The following is a 22,589-nucleotide window of genomic DNA, read 5'->3' as shown; positions in this document are numbered from 1 at the left end:
CGCTTACTCACAATTGGTTGTTTCAAAAGTTTAGTCTTAAAGTGACCCTAAACTTGGTTAAATCCTTAAAATACACTCAAATACCCTAACTAATAACATTAATGTATCTTATTTGTGTATCACTCGGCTGTGGATCCTCAAATCATCTCTGAATTTGTGCTGGCACGTCCTTTCTTTTTTAAGGTTTACCTCCTGAGTTTAGTGTCACTTAAAATTCAGTTTTCAAAGGGGTCTGACGTGGGGAGAGAACATGGAGATACGAAACAATCTATAAATACCAGACCCGTTTATAATACTTTACTAAAGGGTTAGATTTATCAGGAGATATTTCAAGTACCTGGATGTTTTTTTGCTTGCGCCATATTTTAATATCCTCTACTTCTGCATGCTTGTATGAATGGCAAGTGATAAAATAATAAGCTATTCTGTTGTTCTGTTTTGTATGTCATTAGTTAGGAGTTGCAATCCACTTTTGTTTCATAAAAACTCTGCTGGCTCTAAGTTGGTCATTGGGCTTGCTTATGTCACAGTGCAGCAATCAGCTCAGTAAACTATCTGACCTTGAGCTTACCTTGTTTTTGGCAACAGACAACAAATGCTTGTGCCTAAGATTTTGTCCTTTCCAAATGATTGACCATTATGGAGGAAGCCGTTTTCAGGGAAAGAATAGTGTATTCTATGGAAGCATGTTTTCTGGTTGAAATGAATCATTAGGAAGAGCTGATGTATCATATTTAACGTTCCTTGATTTTTTATATTTCCTTGTTTTACATTTTATATGGTATTTCCTATGTGAAAGCATTAATATTGTGTTTAGTAGAGGAGAATGAGGTCGGGAGAAGTGTAAAGTAATACTTTGCTGTTCAGAATAAAGCTAATTCTTTGGGGTTCCTGCTGCCAACATCTACTATTTCTTCCCCTTTCATCAGGACATGTTAGGAATATCGGGGATCCTCAGTGAGAATGGTAGGAGCAACTTTGGGTGATAATTTTAGCAGAGCGTATTACCTCCTTCATATATTATATCACCTATTACTGCAGCCTAAACTTAAAACGCTATTTAGTTTAGAGGTCCTTTTTTTAACACTGGCAGCATATTGCCATAGAACACGTTCCTAAAAAAGGCGGCACATTTGACTTTACCTCCATATCCTTAGTGCAGGTTTTTCTGTCCTTTTTATATTATTAATAACAAGACGCCTTGTCTTCTGTTTTTTTACCTTTTTTATTTACGTTTGTAAATCTTTTTGCACTGTTGCAGGGGGTACAGGTGTTCTTTGGTGGATGTATGCGGAGCACAGGAAATCGTTCAGTGAAGATCTTCCACCAGACCAACTTCAAATTTCCAAAGACAACCAGCAAGCCTTGCTCATCTATGCCATTGCAGCCACTGTCTTTACCGTAAGGCTTTATGTTTTATTATGCTGACTGTACAAGAAAGTGGGTCACCTCTTTCTGTCACTTGTTTATTAATAGCAGCAGAGTGACAGCGGTAACAGCTGAAGATAGCTGGTGACACCTCTCCTAAATAACTGTGCTTGTATGCCGAGATTCAGCAAGAAGTTTCTTTTGTAATTTGTTAAATACATCACCTTAGATTGCCTTTTACATTGGCAGTATCCTCTCTGGGAGCTGATATGTTATACATCTGTTTGATGGGAGCCAGTGACTTTTCAGTCATCTTTTATTACCTAATATTCATGACTTAATAAGGTTAGACTATTTAAAAACCTTTTCTGTGGCTTAAGAGAACTTTTACCATGTCAGTGGTGTTGAGGCATGTATGCACTAATCATAGCATGCACTTAGCAGAAATGCAGGCTTTTTTAAGAGTTTGCCATAGCTTGGTCTAATTATGGGAGCAAAATACATGTGGGCTAAATATACATGTATGTATGTGTGGCTTTATGTTGTCTTGTTTTTATTTTTTGCTGACCTCTTGTTGAAAATGCTAGTTGTCTGCCTCCTTATGTTGACCCTCTAGGTTCAGTACTTTGAGTCACTGATCTCGAAGCATTATGCCGATAAAGAAAGTCAGAACTTCTTATCTACTTGTTCTGGGTTAGTGTCTCAAAGTTTTGAAACAGAAGCCATGCAAATGGCATTTTCAGAATAAGAAAACCACAACTACAGCTTCCATGTATGTAAAGTAGGTGAATACATTGTAGTGCCGCATGTTGAGGTGGAAATGGTCAGTGTATATTTTTTGTATTTCCATTTTGCCACATTGTTACCGATGGACTTTCAGCAAGATCTTTTCTACTATTCTGTACAATACAAACTGAATTGTTAAATGTGCAGTAGTTTAAAATTTGTAACCATTGAAGAACAATGGCTGTCCCAAAATTTTATTTACATCAGGGGTGGGGAGCCTCCGGCCCTCCAGCTGTGGTGAAGCTACAAATCCCATGAGGCATTGCAAGACTCTCACAGCCACAGGCACGACTCCCAGAGACAGATGCATCATGGGATCTGTAGTTTCACCACAGCTGGAGGGCTCGGAGGTTCCCCACTGCTGATTCAGATGGATCTTTGTGAAAGAGGATTACAAAGCAGTTTCCCTTAAAAGGGAAAGTATAATGCATTTCCCACTTGTTTTGAGTTATTTCAATGTTTACTTTTTTTTTATGTGACTCTCACATTTCATTCTTCCTGTTCCATATTTGTATTGTATTGAATTTACCGGTATGCTGGACCGTTAGAATAAAAAGATGGTGCTGCTGAACATCCTGTGATAGTCGCATAAATGTGGTCAAAACAAAATTGTCTTTACAAATTCACTTAATTCATTATTAGAGCGTACAAACACAACCTAAATTACAAAATGTCTACTAAACAAAAGAACATTTTTGTTGTGCTAGTAAATAACAAGGATTTGTAAATGTTTAATTGTGCCTTTTTGGGAAACCGTGAAAATCGAAAGTATGCAAAATTGTAAATTAGCAGCTTGCTATAAAAATCTGGAAATGAGCTTCATACCGATGTGTCATGGTAACACCTGATCCTCTGTGCTGCATTGGTGTGCACTGTGAAAATATGACGATGGCATGTGGTTTATTCACAGCACATCGCATTACAACACACAGCAACATGACCTGCGTTGAGTTGATTGAATGTTCTTTAAAAAAAAAAAATAACACTGTGATGAGTTGTAATAATGCACCCGCTCTTACCTTAAAGTGTGCTCTCCTTCAGCGCTTTCAGATTGATCTTCAGTCCTCAACTAAGTCCTCAACAGTTAGGTCCCTGGGTTTTGTTACTGGTCAGACCAACACATTTCCACCTTTACCCCTTACTGTGGGAAACTTTTTTGCATATATCTAGCATTATAGCATTTTTGTACCTATAAATATACAAAACACTCTACTGCTTAAAAAATGTTTTGGAAAAGTACCATCCCAATTCATTAATTTAGACAAATATTTGGTTGTAGGTTTGCAAAGGGTTTAGAAAGATTTCAATGTATGAAATGCAACCGTGCATGCTTTGTATTTGAGAGGCACCTTTGTGACCCATCTTTTCTTTAGGTCAGTCTATGCATCCGTGTTTATGGTATCATCTGTGTCTGATCTTGTTTCTCGGCAGGTGATCCTATTGCTCATCATGCTGGTTATGAGGAAGCGAGTTGGCCTCACAATTGCCTTGTTCAATGTGGCTGGAAAGGTTTTCATACATCTCCCGTTGCTAGTCTTCCAGCCCTTTTGGACCTTTTTTGCTCTTCTGCTGTTTTGGGTCTACTGGGTGATGGTTTTGCTTTTTCTGGGAACTGCAGGTATGTCAGTTTAAAATAGTTTTTAGCTGCAAACTGGAAGGAAGCATGTACTATTTTTTTTATCTAAATGATTCATAATTATGATATCTTTTTTTTATGTATCTAACATTGTGTGTTTCTCCGGCAGCACACATGTACCTTTTTAAACTAGTTGGAATTTGCAAGTGATTTCTGTATAGTAGACACCATAAGCTGCAGAAGCATGGCTGTAAAATTCTACAAATCTCTTCAAAGCGTTGCATCCTCTGAATATCTTATACAGACAACTGTTTTATGGAAGTCAATATTGAATAGGCATAAGGAGGGCCCCAACATGAAAGTGCTCATTGTGGGGAGGGGACATGGTAAGCTCTACTTATCCTAGATATGGCAGTGTTTGGGGAAAGCTACAGGTACACACATTTGCACCTTTGATGCCTACTATACATAATTACTGTTTTCAAAAAGTTTTTATCTAGTACATGTTTGCTGAGAGTTTTTTTTTATTATTTTTAGAACTTTTGTTGTGCAGCATATTTGGTTGGAAAAAATGTCTGTATGCAATGTTTCCTTATATCATACTTTTTGTATTCTTAACCGTTCAGCTCTTGCACCTGTATACCAGAGCAATTTCTGCATTTTTATTATGGGCCTATTACTTCAACGATACCTGTCATTACCTAAGATAATAAAGAAAAACATATAATAGGTTTGTTGCAAGCTGACACACCAGGATAAGAATACATGTTAAAATTTCGGGGGAAGTAAGGATTTATTTTGGTTGTCCTTAAAAAAAACAAAAAACATTTTTTGGACCACTGGTAGTATTAAAATAGCTAGTGTTAAAATGTACACATTTAATTTTATAATTTGTCCAATTTATAAAGACACTAAAAGGAATGTGTTCATAACAAATTAAATAGAAGCTTTTTCATTGTTGTGATTTTTTTTTTTAAATGGAACTATAAAAAAAATATATAAACGAAAATGACAAAGTTTTTAAATATAAAAAAGGAGAAATCAAAATCATAGCTAAGGGATGAAAGTAGTTAATTAGGCATACTTTGTGCTAAGTAAGGGTTAATAAGGGTTTAAATAAGAGCCAATTTAAAAAAAACAAAAAAACATTTGTTTATCTTAGTTCAGGTTTGACCCTTTCGCTGCCTTTCTTTTGTTTTTTTGCACACAGGTTATAATCCACATTCTGGGCCTGAAAATTACTTCAAAACCATAAACATTATATATTTTCTGAAAGCCAACACCCTGTAGAATAAAATGGTGGGAGTTGCAAATTTTTATGCTGCACGATATTGGCACAACTCTTTATCAAACCCAAAACGTTTGTGAAAAATGCCCTTAAATAAATTTTAGTGCCCCAAAGCAGAATATAATACCCATTTTTGTTATGATGAGTCAATAGATACCCAACATGCGCAAGTTAAAAATTGTGTGCGTCCGTAAACGGCAACAAAGTTCAGTACCCCAAAAAGTTCATACTCCACTCTTTAAAAGCTCCTACAGGTCATCAGAGGTGCGGATGAATATTGGCCAAAGAATTATTGCTCTCCATCTGGCGTGAGCGGCGATACCTCACATGTGTAGCACGATTGTTCTTTTCGTACGTAGGCACACCCAACGTGTGTTTTTGAGTAAATGTTTATTTTTTTAAATGGCTTGTTTGGGGTTTGTTTTTGTTTTTTTACTTTAATTGCTATCACATAGAGGGGCTTACAATTTCCTGTACATGTAAAAAAATGTTTTTCTGTTTTCTTGCAGGTGATCCACATACTAATGAGCAAGGATTTGTGGAGTTCAAGATTAATGGTCCTCTGCAGTACATGTGGTGGTATCATGTAGTAGGGCTCATATGGATCAGCGAGTTTATTTTAGCCTGCCAGCAAATGACAATAGCTGGAGCTGTAGTCACTTATTATTTCACAAGGTGAGATGTTTTAACAAATTATTGAAAATGTGCATGACTATAATGACACACAGCTGGACATGCCTACAAAGCAGGAAAGTGAAATAGAGGTCATACCCTTTTGACTAACATATTATACTGGCAAAGATTAAGTGTTTTCAGATTTATAAAATAACTGAAAAGTAATTTACATGCCCTTTTGTATGTGTGTGTGTTGGTATAATATGTGGTGCCAATACAGACCAGTGGATCCAGTCATTGGGTTTCCATCTTGAATCTTGTCTAGCTAGTGAAGCAGTGATCATTATTTCCCCTCTGTTTTGTTGTATCCATTTAGGCCCAGCAGGCTTGAACTTCAGTCAAGTATATAAGACTGACAGTCAGATTTTTTAGAAAGAGAAGGGAGAAGAAAAGCACGTTTTTGCCAGGTTTTTATTTCTGACTGTGACTATTGGGAATTTTTCCACAATTTCTTATCTCTGAAGTCTGTACAGTATATGGAAGGAGGGCAAATTGGGCATTCTTGGGGCAGCAGGGCACAAAACATTGTCAGATGTTGTAACCTTTCTCAACTCTACTGAAATATTAGTTTCTGCCTCCCCTTTGGAGAGATTTTCCATCTCTTTCTTCTAATTAGGAAACCTCCCCAATAGAAACACAGATGGCAATAAAAACCTGACTGGCTTTAATTCTCCCCCACTATCCAAAACAAAAGTACAATTCCTTGCTGGAGTTGTGCTTTAAGCTATTTGTGAATGTATATGTGTTTTTAGCTGTTTATTGTATGTTATTCATAAATTCACGCGCGGAAACTGTCATCTTTGCAATAGTTTGCTTAAAAAGGATGTGGTCACTTGTGCTGTACACCTTACTGTGTAGATGATATTCTTAACTTTGTGTCTACAGAAACAAGAGAGACCTCCCATTTACACCTATTATAGCGTCTGTAAATCGACTCGTACTCTACCATCTGGGGACAGTGGCAAAAGGAGCCTTCATTATTACCTTGGTGAAAATCCCCCGAATGATCCTCATGTACATTCATAGCCAGCTCAAGGGCAAGGTGAGCTCCATATCAAATATGATCCTGCTTCAAAGAAAAGAAACACTATAAAGTATAAATATTTTTTTAGTTTTTACTGTCCGCTGCCACCGTTATTGTGCCTTTCACTTTGAGAGGCACAATGACTAAAATGTTGTAAACAAACCCATGTGATCACTGTGATTGGCTGCAGGCTCTCAGTCCAAGAATGGAACAAACACTGAGTGGCCAGATTATTATGACCACCTGACGTTTGTAGGCAAATTAGCTATTTCTCGCTGAAGTTGCTAGAGGGCCAGGCCATTATAAATAGGGAAGCAGGTTGTTTACCATGACAGTAGAAGTGATTTTTTTCTGCAGATATTGGTAAACAACGCGATTTAACAGCCTTTGAACGTGGGATGATTGTTAGCGTGCGGAGCCATGGAGCGAGTACCAGCAAAACAGCAGAATTTGTTAAATGTTCAAGAGGGGCTCATTGTTAAAGTGTTTAAAGACTGGACTTTCAGACGAAAATCTGGGTCTGAACGTGCGAATTGTGGCCGTCAGCGACTAGTCAATGTTAGGGCAGAACGGAGAGTGGTAAGACAACAGAAGGGCAACAGTGCAGTGTCAGATTCCTCGCATCACCTTTCAACATCTCGTGGAGTCACTAGGCGGCCCAACGAAGTAATCTCGTGGCCCAACGAAGTACTGATGGGGGTGGTCATAATAATCTGGCCACTCAGTGTATAGTTTCTTTAGCACAGGAGTGAACCAGGTAAAATAAACCTTTTGCAAGAAACACATGCTGCCATTGCTGACCTATCCTTTATAGAATACTAGTTGACTAGCTGTTGTGGTAACCCCCTGGGTTCAATACTTTGTCAGTGCAGCTAATGAAGTCAGAGTATTTGGGTTCCAGGAAACAAAAGCAACACAGAGCGCCTCCATAGTGTAAAACTTTTATTTGACGAGTACAACACGCAAGTGAAAATGTACTTACACGAAAGCCAATGATCATAAGCGTAAAAGGAAACGATAAAATATAAAATCTCCAGCAGGGGAAGTCTGAGGGGATCTCCAAATCAGCGTCCTCTGCTCCCGTATGTTTTTTAAAAAGGTCTACGCGTTTCAGGGGCACGCCCCCTTCATCAGAACCTGAGGTAACTTTCCTAAGTCCTGTTCTTCTATTTATTTGGGAGACGACCAATCATAAAGGTTTAGTCTTTAACATAGGTGTTTCAGCCAATCTCCAGTAATTGAGATTTTTGCTGACTTCCGTCTGACAAGCAGACAGCTGGTGTTGGTAAAGACTAATTTTTAACCTTTTCAGTTGGAAACATTACTATTTCTTGGTGTTTAAAAAATGAATACATATATCCCAACTTGGATAATAGGTGTTTATATAATCAAGGGACTATTTTAATTAAGAGATTTCGAAGGAAACAAAAAAAGGGGAAGAAAAGAAAAGAATACAGAGCTTATTGGATGTCGGGGAAAACGAACTACAAAAAACCTAAAGCCGCTCTAGCGTTCACAGCCTGTCATCTAAACCCCCTGGATACTTTGTATTTCATGTACATTCGGGGTTTCTTTTGTTTGTTATTTATGGAATTGTATGTCCTTGTGGCAAATTGTATGTGGGACGTACTATTAGGACATTAAGAACGAGATTTGGTGAGCACAAAAGAAACATATTGCCTCTATGGTGTACCAATGAACTTTACAGCCGGATTTCTCTGCAAACCGGGGGCGCCGGTATTGCTTTTTTCAGTATTTGGGTTCCAGCTCAGGGACTCTAGTGCAGATGCCTCTGTATTTTTCTAATGAATATATACAGAGGCATCTTTGAATAAAACAGAAACCTAAAAATGCATTTACACTGGGTACCTCTGTAGTTGCTCATTATCTAGAAAGGGCAGCAGCTTCATAAGTCAGGCATGATACTGGTAACATCCCAAGTAATAAATATATAAAGTAATTAAAAAACCCCAATTACCCAGATCTGTATATTTTATGTACTATTTGAGAAAAAAATGGTTTCATAAGGTTTTTGTCTGTAGAAATGAATGCCGGCCTGTGAAATCACCAAGTCTATGTTATTTAGGTTTTCTAGAAAATGCTGTGGCATATTGTTATGCCAAAAAATACAATAAAAGGTCACAAACACTCCAGCATGTAGAAAAGTCAATATTTATTGACTTCAAAGGTGTCACATCATCAGAGTGACGTTTCGGAACAGCAAAGTCCCTTCCTCAGGCAAAACAGATAATGTTCAAACATGCTTTTCTACATGCTGGAGTGCTTGTGACCTTTTTTGTATTTTTTGGACTTATTTTGCAGAGGCATCCGCGGTCATTTAAGCACCCGCCCTATAATTTGGATTTTCTATCCGGTCATGAGAGAGATGTGTGTGTGTGTTTTTTTTTATGTTGTTATGCCAGATACGTTTGGTCAACTAGATGTATAATCAATGCAAAATGATCATCTTTGACTTTTCAAATTTGAGACAAAGATGTGGAAATTTGTTTTATTTTCATCTTAATTTACCATCCAGCAGCAAGAAGTTAATTAGCTATAGAAGAGTTTTTACATTATCGCAAGGCAAATCAGTCTTTAACAAATGGGAATGCAAATTGCTTGATCCCAAGTTAACTATGATGAATGATTTTCTATTGGATTCTTATTAAAATGAGCTAATTGCATAATCATGCCTGTCAAGTGTCACGCTTTCTCTGCGACTTGAACTTCAGGGGTTAATGAGATTTAAAGGGCCTTTAAATGGTCTTTGATCCCACTGCTTTCTCTTTTGAAGCCTGTTCTTAAGGCTGACAGGACTGACAAGCACTTAGTGTTTGTAAAGCTCTCCGGTATACGTTTTAGGTATGCATTCATTATGTCAATGCCCGCAACTCGCGCAAAAAAAAAATGATGGTTATGTGATTTACTATCCATTTCTTAGGTACAGCAGTGCTTGTGGCGGTGCTAAGCCGCAGTGTGTCATGAGTTTTTGCACTCTGCTACTGGATGACAGCAAGGCTCCATGCGAGAGCCGCTATCAATCGTTCTCTCAACACCACCCGTAGACTGTGATGGGTGTTTGTGAGAAGGAGAATACGAAAGAATGCTGTGTGTAGCTTCCCTTTGTAAGAATATTTGAGGAAAGCAGGTGACTACGCTCAGCAGGAAAGCTGGTATTTTATTAAGGATTTGGTTGGAATAATTAAGTCTCAACTCGGGATAGGCAAATATTGTCTAAATATAAGAGACGTGTATTCATAAATCTTGGTGTGCTACGTGTATTCCTTCTAGGTCTGTGCATGAATCCAGTGTGTAACTTTGCATCTCTTTTCTTGTGCATGGTGACTGGTCTTGTATCCACCCCCTCCTGTAGTAATCTGCAGGCACCATTTTGATAAATTGTTATTTGGGCATGAGTTGTTTAATCCAAATCTTATTCTTTTTGGAGATGTGTGCAAAGCACTACTGGCATGTCTATGATTTTGATGTGCTTACCTTTTCACTAGTGAAAAAAACACCCCATATGTGCTTTTGGGCAGGGCATCCTTTTATTTTGCTGGGGGCAAAGGAGGAAGTGTATTCCGTGTGCAGGGATTCAGTATAACTGTTAGTGCAAATAAAACAAAGAACCATGGACAGTACTCGTCGTAGCATATGCATAAAAAGGTCACTCCATTCTTCTGCAGCAGCCTTATGTGCAGTACAAAAACTGTAAACTGCGTATTCATGCAGCTACATAAATGTGTTTGTATAGAAATGAATATCGTTGGGTCTTGAACTTTTATCCACAAGCACCCTTGTTTTCTAAATTTATACAATATATCATTGGTTTACTTATGCAAGGAATAGTGCAGTCCAGTAAGATAAACCAATCAGAAAACCACCGCCAGACAGCTGTATTGGGACTTTGTAAAAGCTGATCTGAAGTTGTATGAGCACTTAGTTGTTTTGCCTTCCAGGTGGAATGCGAGTCTTGAAAACCCAGTGCTTTTAGTGTGTGTCCAAAACTAGAGCTTGGTTGTGTTGGTTGCTTTTGGCTTACTGTTTTTTTTTATGCATTGAAATGTTTAAACATCTGTCTTCTAGGAAAATGCCTGCGCAAGGTGTCTGCTTAAATCCTGTATCTGCTGCCTTTGGTGTCTGGAAAAGTGCCTCACATATTTAAATCAGGTGAGTAACATACATTTCATGTATATGCTTAATAAATCAGACATAATGCTACCCTGGGCACACTTTTGAATGAGACCACTTTGTGCAAGCTCTGCCCATTGTTCTGTCAGAGACCGCATGCAATCTGCTTTAGATGCAGAGTCTTTTTTCAACCACATAGTCCACAATGATCTCAAAGAGCCTTCTGACTTCTTTCAACACCACCTGCACCCCTGTCCCTCCTACAGGTTTCTTACTGAAGGACACAACTTTCCAGATTTTTCTATAAGCCGGATATAAGGAAAAATTATCCTAGATTTTACGTTTTCAGACTTGAAGATGCTCACTTCACGCTGCTGCCCTAAGCACAGCCCATGAGTGCCACGTTGAATTGGACACTCGAGTGTGTTTAGAAACCATTGGTTAACACTTACATTTTCCTACTGCCGTAAATATTGATACATTGTTATTGTTTTCAGTGTAGCAGAGTTTATTTTAATATTTAAAGCCATGTCAAACTGAGGAGAGGCTGACCGCGCAGTGCTTCAGTGGGATTGCTAACAATGTCGGACATATGGAAAAAAAAACAAATCTATGTTCACAATTTTTTCACATCTATTAGGCTCTTGCAAACCTTAAGTGCATGTTGCCAACAACTCTTTAATATAAAGTTCTGACCTGAGTCACTGGACTTTTTATGGAAATTTTTTAAAGCTGATCTTACCCATAGAAGTCATTGTGTTTTTCATATATTGTATATGGAATCTTTGTATTCAGATCTCTGATTACTTTCTCTAGAATGCTTACACAGCAACTGCTATCAACAGCACCAACTTCTGCACTTCTGCAAAAGATGCACTTGTTATCCTTGTGGAAAACGCTCTAAGGGTTGCTACCATCAATACGGTGGGCGATTTTGTACTCTTCCTTGGGAAGGTGAGCTTAGCTGATGATAAAAATACTTTTAAACGTGTTTGTTTTAATCCGTGACTTAAGTAATATTGCAGTGTGGTTATTGTAAATGTTTCTATAACAACGGTTAGGGAGTTACAAACTCCTGTATAGAACTCATTCCTGTCATCTCTTTTTGTAAATGTGAAAGGAAGACAATTAAAGTGTCCATACCGCAATAGAAATTTTGATGGCATGTTAGACTGTTTTAGACTAGACATGCTGAAAATCACTCTTGCATGGTTAAAGTTACTCCTCCAACCAATAGAAGAAAAAAAATGTATATATTAAATGATGGAATCCAGTATTACACAGTGATGAAATCCAAGGCTTCACAATTCATCCAGTAGAATATTGGATTACCAATTTTGGCAGTTTTCTCTGTTGGCTAAATGTTTTGGTGTTCAACTTGTACTGTAAGCTTATCAGCTGTGTTCTCGAAATGTGAGCTATCCTTTTTAATTAAAAAAAAACAAAACTTTTTGTTTTGAATCTTTGTTGGCAGCAAGTGTGTGCATAACAAAGATTGCCGTGTTCTTCCCAGTAAGGGAGAGCATTGTCATGTATCCTAACATTTACTGGCCATTCTGGTTCTGGTTTTTATGTTTGTCTGGCTCTTAGAGATTTTTCTTTATTTACTGTCTGGTGTAGCCGTTGTCACTATATAAGAGGGTAAGCGGAAACGAGCCCTGGATCTTTGAAAAGATGTTCCGAAAAACAATTTGCTGGACATGCACTTTATTCCTTTTGCTGACGTATGTCATACATCAACAGCAGTGGGCCCCTGTAAACGAACTCCCAGCGGCTATAGCAGTCTGTTTACCGGGGTAAAGCCAACTGTCGGCTTCAGGGGCCAGTGAACGTGTGACAACATCCTTCGTCTTGCTTCACTGCCACACCTGCGAGTTGGGGACCAGCATCACGGGTGTCAGCGGGTAGTGGGGAGAAAGAGACCAGCAAACATCCGTTTGCTGATCTCCTCGACGCTAATGGGAACCTGGAAGCTACGATGATTTCATCACTTCCGATTTCTGAGCTGTCATTCCCTGGCTAGAGAAGCATGATCTGTGCTGTTAGACCCCTAATGTCTCCTGAAAGAGCACCTATCACCACTAAAGTGCTATCACATATGTGATGGCAATGAAGTTAAGTTAAAAAAAAAGTTAAAATAAATGTCAAAACGCACCCATAAAAAGTACCTCATTCCCGCCTACATGCACATACTATTGCAAACACGTGTCCAGTGTGTCTATGTACGAAAACAACAACTGCACCACACGTTGGGTATTGCTACGTGCGCCAGAGTGAGAATTTTAGGGACAATATTAATGGTTAACTGTAAATTGGTGACCAGTACAGGCCTTTTAAAGCATCACCTATAAACAGTTATTACAATTGGGGTACCGTAGTTTTCGCCGTTTTATGGCTGTGCACAATTTTTAAGCTTGGCATGTTGAATACCTATTTACTCAGCACAACCTTTTCTTTCGTATTTTAAAATGGGTAATACATAGGGGGGAATTTTAGCAAAACTGCAGCAGACAAAATCTGGAGCAGCTGTTCAAGCCAGCCAATCAGCTTTTCTTTCATTTTCAAATCTTAACTGTGCAAACTGAAGAGAGAAGCTGATTGGTTGCCATGGGCAACTGCTCCAGATTTTGTCTGCTCCAGTTTTGATAAATTCCCCCCATTGGTTGTTTTTGTGCACTAAAATTAACTTGTGTATTTTTTTTTACTGAAATTTTGGGTTTGATAAACAGTTGCTCTAATATAATGCAGCATAAAAATTTGCAACTGCCACCATTTTATTCTACATGGTCTCAACTTTCAGAAAATATATATTCTGGGGGATGTAAAGTTTTTCTCGTGCCTAAAATGTGATTTTAACATGTATGGAAAAACAGCTCTGGCAGTGAAAGGCTTAAGGGTGGTATCAGTTGGCTGTAAACAGCGCATTGTAACCTTTCACAAAGTGACATTTCATTGCGTTCTTTTAACTGCAGTGCATTGAGATGCGCTGTAGTGTGTTGCAACACACTTTGGTGAAATGTTCTACATTCTTTCAGCGCAGCACCGTGTGACCTGACTTGGTAGGAAGGCAAATTGCGTTGTTTGTGTGTTGGGCTAAATCATCATCAGACATGACAACAATACAGTTTGTAGAAAATATAGTATTGCATAAGCAGGCCTGAAATTTGTTGGTTGATGGGGTTTTGTAGCCTCAGGGCAAAAGCTTAATAATCCAGCAAAAGAGAAACCTCAATTTAGAAGAGTGTTAGTGGGTATTGATATATCCTTCATATTCAAAGATATTACAGCACAGGAGAATATTTGAGTGTTTTGCCTGTAATATCCAGTGTAAATCCCCTGGCATTTTTCTAGTACAAACTAGAAAATTAAAACTATGAACTCGCAAATTGCTAAGAGAAGTGCCTCAATTTTTTTACATTTTTTTTTTAATTTAGACTAGAAGCTGTTAAAAATCAGATTTATGAAGCTTTTTGCCACGGTCTGTTTTCTAACACCCCACTCTGTTGTGTATGGCTGCTGCTGGTTTTTAGAGGGACTACAATTTAAGTAGGGTTAACACAAGTGTAAGTTGCCAGTGTTAGAGTTCTGGTATTTTTTTTTTTTAATTGGCTTTTCTCTTTATAAACTTTTAACAAGATCAAAATCAAGTACTGTATAAAATTTACTTTCATAACAAACTAGGATGTATAGGATTGGTAGTCATTACACCAGAAACTGCCTAGAATGAATTCACAAGCAAAAAATCTGGGACTTTTTGTAGATGAAGTCATTATGTCACCTGTACTAGAAACTAGATTACAATGCACTGGTTAAAAATTTAACGTTATTTTAAAAGTTTGCTGAGCACGAACCATGCCGTCCAGTCAGCATTTTCTGAATTTATACTTCTGCAATCGTACTATTACCTCAAAGATCAGTTTAAGGATGAAGGGAAAAAAACAAATGTCTTTAGGCTGACATTCAACCCAGTGAAGAGCCCTTGTCACAAAAGCCTCTTCAGTAACAAATGATGTTGTTGTGTTTGAAGACAGAAGCTTACAAAAGGAATTTTATATTGTTTTTCTTTCCATGGTGCATGAATCACAAATGATCAGTAGACCAGGCTGCCATGAACTGACACTGACATTTGTCAAATGGTCTAGTGTTCCCGGTTTAAGGAGCTAGGTGATAAATGCTATAGCCCAAGTAGTAAATCAATGCTAGTGTGCTCCAATGTTGTAAAGATCCATTTTTGTGTGTGTGTATTTAACTCCTTCAAGGAGTGATCATTTTTTTTTATATTTGTGCAAATTTACATTAAACACCATGTTAGCATTTAATCAGTATAGTATACAATAATCTGCATGATAAAGAGGTTTGTTTTCTACTGTAGTTCAGTATTTAATTAATGAGTACTTTTTTACTACTAATATTTAGAAGACTTTATTGTATTTCACCTACTTTAAACTCTCAGAAAAGGAATTAGAGTGGTGATTAAACTCTTAGATTTCATGTTGGAACCAGTTGCATGAGTAAATGAATGATGCACTAGTTTTTATTTATTCAAAAGTTTTAGAACACCACAGTTTTTTGAGGTTTTTATTGAAATGTAAACAGTCTGGTCCAGTGCATAAAATGAAATGGTACAAAATCAAAAAGTACACAGGCAGTTAAGGTTACCAAAATTGAAAAACAATAAGGTACATTTCAGAGTTCAATGAACAGGCCTTTTTTAGGGAACAAATAATGGGTTAACAACTTTTCTGCGAAAATTCATGTAAAGCAAGTCTTGAATGTTGATGCAATTTCTAGAGAATTTCCTGGCTTTTGTTGATTTACTTATAAGCCCTATGTGTAAAAGCAATGATGAGGCAATATGTGTTTCTCTGCTCTCTGAAACATTATTTTGGCAATATTGCATTGCAAGAACTAATCTAGTGCTATCACAGGAGGAACAGGCAGTTGACAAAGGAGGACAGACAAAGACCATTATAACCAGTAAAAATGTCTTTTCTTTCAAAAAATGGTGTCTGTGTGCACGTTTCCTGAAGTAAGCTTTGACAGGAACAGGTCTGACAGACACAAAGAACCAAAGAAGACGTTTCAACACAAGTGTGTTATACCTGCAAAAGTAGGCTACTTTGAGTCAAACATTCAGAGTAAATTCACAACAATACAAAACTCTGTGTATTACTTTGCCAGAATGCAAGAAGCAGGAAGTCCAGGGGTGATGAGATCATCCAAACCAGCCAAAAAAAAAATGAGTTTTTTGTTTCCGTTGCATTCCAGTTAGTTTTTGACTCGTTCCAGACAAAATGTGACACGCAGTATTTTTCTGGTCCGGTCTGGAACTGACTGCAATGGTGTTGTCCTTGAGTTCTTTTATGAATAGGTGAATTTATTGACCATATAGCAATATTGGAGAGATACAAGAGTACTCTACCACATTGCTCTTACACTCACAATTTAAAGTTTAACAGAATATAAGGGGCGTTGACCGTCCCCAGGCAACATGAAGGTATACGTGACTTGTTTGCAGTTTAGATTTAGGATTAATTATCAGTACATGATTTAGGTGCCATCATTATCTGGACACTAGGAATTCTTAAAACAGGAAAAGTGACCCTTGTTTGGACAAAGACTAGGGCAGCATTGCCTTGAGCAAAGTACTCAATGAACAGGTTCAGATAAGAGACAAAAATGACAACAAGTATTCCACACTTCCACCATACCCTAAGGCCTTCTTCTCACTCAAAGCCCATCCCTAAGGACACCTTATTGGAATGTAGAAAGTTTGGCCTTCCTTTGGAATAGTTCAAAACTTCATGCAGGTAAAAGTTGGTGATTCTTGAAGCAAAAGTTAATGCAGGCATAGTATGATAAAACTCAAAACAAGATGGAGTCAAGTAAGGTGCAATCTTGCACCCACAGTGTGAACTGAGGCCAAGAAGAGCATAAGGAAACATTGGGATGCATTTTAGGTCCAGAAACAATCTGGTCTGGTCTGGAGGTGGTGTGAATGGGCCCTAAAAAGAGCATCTTAGAGTCGGAGTGTTTCAGAAGTAAAGATGGGCAGAGGTTCACCAATCTGTGAAAAGCTGCGTCTAAAAATGGTTGAACTATTTCAGAATAATGTTCCGCAACGTAAAATTGCAAAGACTTTAAATATATAACTATCCACAGTACATAATATCATCAAAAGATTCTGAGAATTTGGAGAAATCTCTGTGCGCAAGGGACAAGGCCGAAATGCAATATTGGATGCCTGTGATCTTCAAGCCCTCAGATGGCACTGAATTAAAAACAGTCATGATTCTGTGATGGAAGAAAATAGGTCACCAGCACTCCATAAGTTAAAATGAATGAGTCCTTTTAATGGACAATGATGTCACAGAAATCCAACATGAGCCGACGTTTCGGGGCCACACAGGGTCCCTTCTTCAAGGCAAGAGATGTGCCTTGCCTTGAAGAAGGGACCCTGTGTGGCCCCGAAACGTCGGCTCATGTTGGATTTCTGTGACATCATTGTCCATTAAAAGGACTCATTCATTTTAACTTATGGAGTGCTGGTGACCTATTTTCTTCAATCTTGTGTTTTGCACGGTGCCATCCGTGAAGTTACTTCGAGCACCATTTATTTGATTGTTGGCCGGGACTGCTGAAAGGTGTGCGGAGGGCACCTCCATCAATTGCATATGATTCTGTGATGGACATCACTACATGGGCTCAGGAATACTTCCAAATATCACTATGTGGACGCAGTTCGCCGTGCCATCTATCATGCAAAGAAAATGCCATGCCTGAACATGATCAAGACACGCTTCTCTGGCCAAAGCTTATTTAAAATGGTCTGTTGCAAAGTGGAAAACTGTTGTTTGGTCAGATGAATCAATTTGACATTCTTTTTGGCAACCTTGGGGGCCGCTGGACTAAAGAGGAGAGGGACCTTGCGCTCACGTCAAAAGCTTGCATCTCTGATGGTATGGGGATGCAGTAGTGTGTATGGAATGGGCAACATACACATCTGGAACAGCTCCATCAATGCTTTTTTTAGAGCAGCATATGCTATCATCCAGACGCATACTGCATCTATGACAACAGCGTGGCCTCGTAGTAGAAGAGTCCAGCTGCTCAACTGGTCCCGCATCTTGAAACGAAAAATACGACAAAGAAGACCCAGGACTGTTGAGCAGTTAGAATCCTATATCAGGCAAGAATGGGAAAACACCAAAACTACAGCAACTATCTCCCTGTTCCCAGATGTTTACAGTGTTGTTAAAAGAAGAGGGGGTGCTACACTGTGGTAAGCATGGCTCTGTCCCAACTTTTTTGAGATGTGTTGCTGCCATCAATTTCAAAATTACCTTATTGTTTTCTTAAAATTGTACATTTTCTGAGTATAAGCATTTGATGTTTTGTATTATGAATAAAATATGGGTTTAGGAGAATTGCACATTTTTTTTATAGATTTGACACGGCGTCCCAACAATTTTTGAATTGAGGATATATATATAATTTATTATATACACACTATATTAAGGCTCATCTATGGTATTTTGTTCTGTTGAAATCTAATCTTTTCTTATGGGGAAATACTTGACCACTATGCCCAATATGTGATGATGTGACCTCACTCTACATCATGCTAACCTTTTCTATTAATTCATTTTCTTTAAGAGTACCATAAAAGGAGTCATGATGCATAATGATTATAGGATTGTTTATCTTCCTTTTGCTTTTTTAGGTTTTGATTGTGAGCACCACGGGCCTTGCAGGAATTATGCTGCTTAACTACCAGAGGGACTACACAGTATGGGTGCTTCCGCTCATCATAGTCTGCCTTTTTGCCTTTCTTGTTGCTCACTGCTTCCTCTCCATCTATGAAATGGTGGTAGATGTCCTCTTCCTGTGTTTTGCTGTTGACACTAAATATAATGATGGGAGCCCTGGTAAGGAATTCTACATGGATAAAGTCCTAATGGTAAGTGGCTTTGGTCACATGTTTTCTTACAAGGCTGATAATTATGGTATGGTGGTAATACAGCATGTTTTACTGCAGGAATTTGTGGAGAACAGTAGAAAAGCCATGAAGGAGACAGGAAGCGGAGCCGAGAGGCGGGAGCTGAAACCGATGGTAGGTGCAAGCGAGGAGATGACCATACTCCAAGAATTTCATTTTTACTTCCTGTCCCTTTCTGTCTTCACTGACTGGGCTTCTTCTGGTGACTTCTTTGTTGTCTGCGTTACTCAAGATGTTCTTCTTTTCCTGCTTTTTGGCTTGCCCATCAGTTGGCTGGCAGAGTCCTTATCACTACTGAGACCATCTTCTGTGGAGACAAGCTGAAAGGAATATTGCCTTTTTGTTGTTCTTATGGGAGGAGAACTGGGTTATTCTAATTCTCCATTTGTGAGATACATTAGACTCTTAAAGAGCCAACCTGTTCATTATATTAATGGCAGTTACCATATTTATTAAGACGTTTAAGGTCAAATGCAATGTTCAGATCTATCCCCTTACCCCATTAAATCTAAAGAGGCAAAATAAATTCATGTCATGCTGTGTTACAGCTCCATGTTTTCTTTGTTAAATAGTTTCAATAATTCCAATACACATTTATGATCGTATGAACAGGCCATTTATTGGCAAATTACATGTTTGCTATGTTGGCGCTGAAGACTACCAATATACTATGTATTGTCACATACCACTCATTTTTAAAGCTACTTCCATATCCTTTCGTGCTCAGGAGAATAGGGGACAATTTTACAGCTAAAATTGTATTATCAAAGACCTATATTTCTGTAACCAGAAATGAATGCTCTACCCCTGTGGGGAATAAGCAAAATATCCTTTCAGCTTGTTCAGAACATATCATTTATACATATTAGCTTGCATTTACTGTATTTGTAACTTTTCTTTATTTGTATATTAACATCTATAACACTGTTTTGTTTGTAACCAACATTCATGATTATAATGGCTTTCCTTATTTAATGTACAAAAAAGGTGCATCACTGTGCTCAGATCAATTATGATGTTGTGTTTTCATACCCTGTAGCCATAAAACAAGAACGCAGCTCAGTGACTGATTTGCCATGAATTATTTACTATTTGTCTGTCACTAAGTAGAATCTGCTACCAATTCATTAATCTCCTTCTTCTAAAGCCAAACACTACTTTCAGGGCAATGTCACATAGGTGATTTGGTAATTTCTTTTTTTTTCTAATTGAAAAACTGTGCTTGGAGCTAAGCTAAAAAAAAATGTCAAAGCATTGCACAAAACTTTTCTCGCTCATCATTTATTCGAACATGTCAAACCAATCCCACCCAGAGGATAAGGAGGTGGAAGCCTCACTTAGGTGGTGATATAGGAGGTAGTGGCATACCTAAGGGCTTTGGCCTGAAACTTGTGTGAATTATGACGGCCTAAAATAAGCAAATGTTTTGTGCTTTTTGACTGCCTTCTACTGTTTAATATTTAGATTGCTTACAAGCTGATGTGGTGTACCCACTGGAGGAAATGGAACCAGCATCTTTGCAGCTGGATTTAGAAAACAAATGCTTTGACTACAAAGCAGTCCTTGTGCAGGGAGTTTAAAGGTGTAGTAATTACAATACAAACCAGTATATTAAAAAAATGTGCATTTTATTTCAAACAATTTAAAAGTACATCATAAAAAAACAGCATTATGAATTGCCCCAATGATTAACTTAGCACAATTACACCAACTAAAATAAACCGTCTAAGTCAGGGATGGCCAAACTGCGGCCCTCCAGCTGTGCTGGAACTACGAATGCCATGAGGCTTTGCAAGATTCTCACAGCCACAGACATGACTCCCGGAGAGAGATGCTTCATGGGATTTGTAGTTTCACCACAGCTGGAGGGCCGGAGTTTGGCCATCCCTGGTCCAAAGTCCACAGTATCGTCATTAATCTGGTTATATGAATGCGGATGTCCAATGATGATGGAGACTTAGCGAGGTGCTATATCACAAAGTAAGATAGTGACGCATTTCACAGAGTAGAATATGCTTCATCAGGCTTTATTGTGCTTGGTAATTTGTCTATATAAAAAAAATATTAGTATTAAACTAACTGAAATTGCACATGTGGTACTTTGTTTCCTACAGTATATTTGCAGCTGGATTGTAGGAACATGTTATAAATCTAAACTCTGTAAAATAAATGGACATGGTTTACATTTACAGTGTCTTTTCAGCTAGCAGCATTAGGTTGGTAGAGTATTGAAGGTAGTTTTGAACTGACAAAAGCAAATTGAAGCCACACACCAAATTGCTCCCTTGGCATTGCCTTTTATAATGAAGAAATCTTATATTGTATTCCAGAATTATATAGCATTGATGGCTATGTAATGACATTGATGGGTCTTTGCATTGCTTAGTGATCCACTAACATGCTGTGTTTTTGTTACATTATGCAGTGTAAAAACTCTATGGTTTACTTTCTTTATAATATAATAATCATATTCTGAATCGAAGGCAGACATGAAAAGCTTTTGACTTTCCAATTGCAGTAAAAAAGAATTTTAATAGCATCCAGTTTGACCTGCATGTCTTAGAATATACTAAAAGAAAAGACCAATAGTAAATAAATATGGGCAATGCCACTGAAAAAGACATCAAAGATTTTACAGCAAGTCCAATGTAAAAGACAATGTTTTCATCACAGCAGGAGATGGGCCAGCAGGAGGGAATTTATAAATAAAGGGAGAGCCATTTCAGGAAGACACTTTGTAATTCTCCTCAGCTTGAAAACTGCTGAAGCAATGTTTTCAAAGGCATGTCCAGTTTGATGGGACTACTGGATGATACTATTTGAATATATGAAATGTTAGTCTTGGAAAATTCCAATTAAAAGCAAAACAAGTTTTTTGACTAAACTAGGGAGGATTTCTTGACATGATTGCTAGTGCAGAAAGAAACAATTATAATAAAGCATAAAGAGGAACCTGTCAAAAACCTGTGTATTTCAAGCTGAGCATATGGTGAGGAAAAGCACATCTTCAGAGCAAACTACATGTCAGAATAATCAGTAGGCTAAGAGATATAGGCAGCTGAAGTATGCGAAGTTCAATATTTCCCCTAAAAATTACAATTACTCCCTATTGGTCCTTTCCTGTGACTGTGGTGGCCTTAATAAGCAATAAAGAGTCTTTGAAGGTACTAGGTAGCGTGGCCAAGGTAGACTGCCACAAGAAAAGAGTTTTACATATAACTTCAGCTGCCTATATTTCTGTATCTTCTGATGGTTAGATGTTGTAGTCCATTTTGCTGCCCCCTACATGTCAGATACCAGTTTCCATGAAGCAATAGAGAGAGATGGAACTGGTACACTTAATAAATGCTACGAAATGTGTGATAGTGGTGAAATGAATAACCACTTGAGCTATGGGCCTGTTGATTCAGTAATAACTTTGTCCCCAAAAGCAGTGTATTAGTTTGATATAACGAATGACAAACATGGCTTTCCTTTTGGCAATATTGTCTTGCAAAAATTATTCTGTTTTGTTTGTTTCTGTTCTGTTTGAATTTTAAATACAAATCACCTTCATAACAATATACTTTTTTTTTGTTTTCCTTTGACTAGTGTTAGTTTAAAATCATTCACTGTTACTTTAGGTAAAATCAAAATTGTATTCTGTGATTTTGTCCTGTTTATAATGACACACAAAAAAATTAATAAATAAATACATTTCTGATACAAAGAATAGCAAATCTATTTACAATTGAAATAACAG

The 22,589-nt window shown here is 37.8% G+C and overlaps 1 protein-coding gene across 1 annotated transcript in view; it reads left to right on the top strand.

Annotated features, from left to right (window-relative positions):
• SLC44A1 (solute carrier family 44 member 1) overlaps positions 1-22,589 on the top strand; it is a 104,466-nt gene that overhangs the window by 72,376 nt on the left and 9,501 nt on the right. Inside the window, exons 8-15 of the mRNA XM_018565474.1 lie at positions 1,262-1,401; positions 3,586-3,772; positions 5,528-5,693; positions 6,579-6,735; positions 10,804-10,887; positions 11,665-11,802; positions 18,572-18,808; positions 18,887-18,961. Coding sequence (XP_018420976.1) covers positions 1,262-1,401; positions 3,586-3,772; positions 5,528-5,693; positions 6,579-6,735; positions 10,804-10,887; positions 11,665-11,802; positions 18,572-18,808; positions 18,887-18,961 — 1,184 coding nt within the window. The remainder of the gene's footprint in view (positions 1-1,261; positions 1,402-3,585; positions 3,773-5,527; positions 5,694-6,578; positions 6,736-10,803; positions 10,888-11,664; positions 11,803-18,571; positions 18,809-18,886; positions 18,962-22,589) is intronic.

The sequence above is a fragment of the Nanorana parkeri genome, unplaced genomic scaffold (assembly GCF_000935625.1).
Source record: "Nanorana parkeri isolate BGI_ZX_2015 unplaced genomic scaffold, ASM93562v1 scaffold850, whole genome shotgun sequence".
Lineage (NCBI taxonomy): Eukaryota > Metazoa > Chordata > Amphibia > Anura > Dicroglossidae > Nanorana > Nanorana parkeri.
Note: the sequence above shows the minus strand (reverse complement) of the source record. Positions and strands in the feature narration are given on the sequence as shown.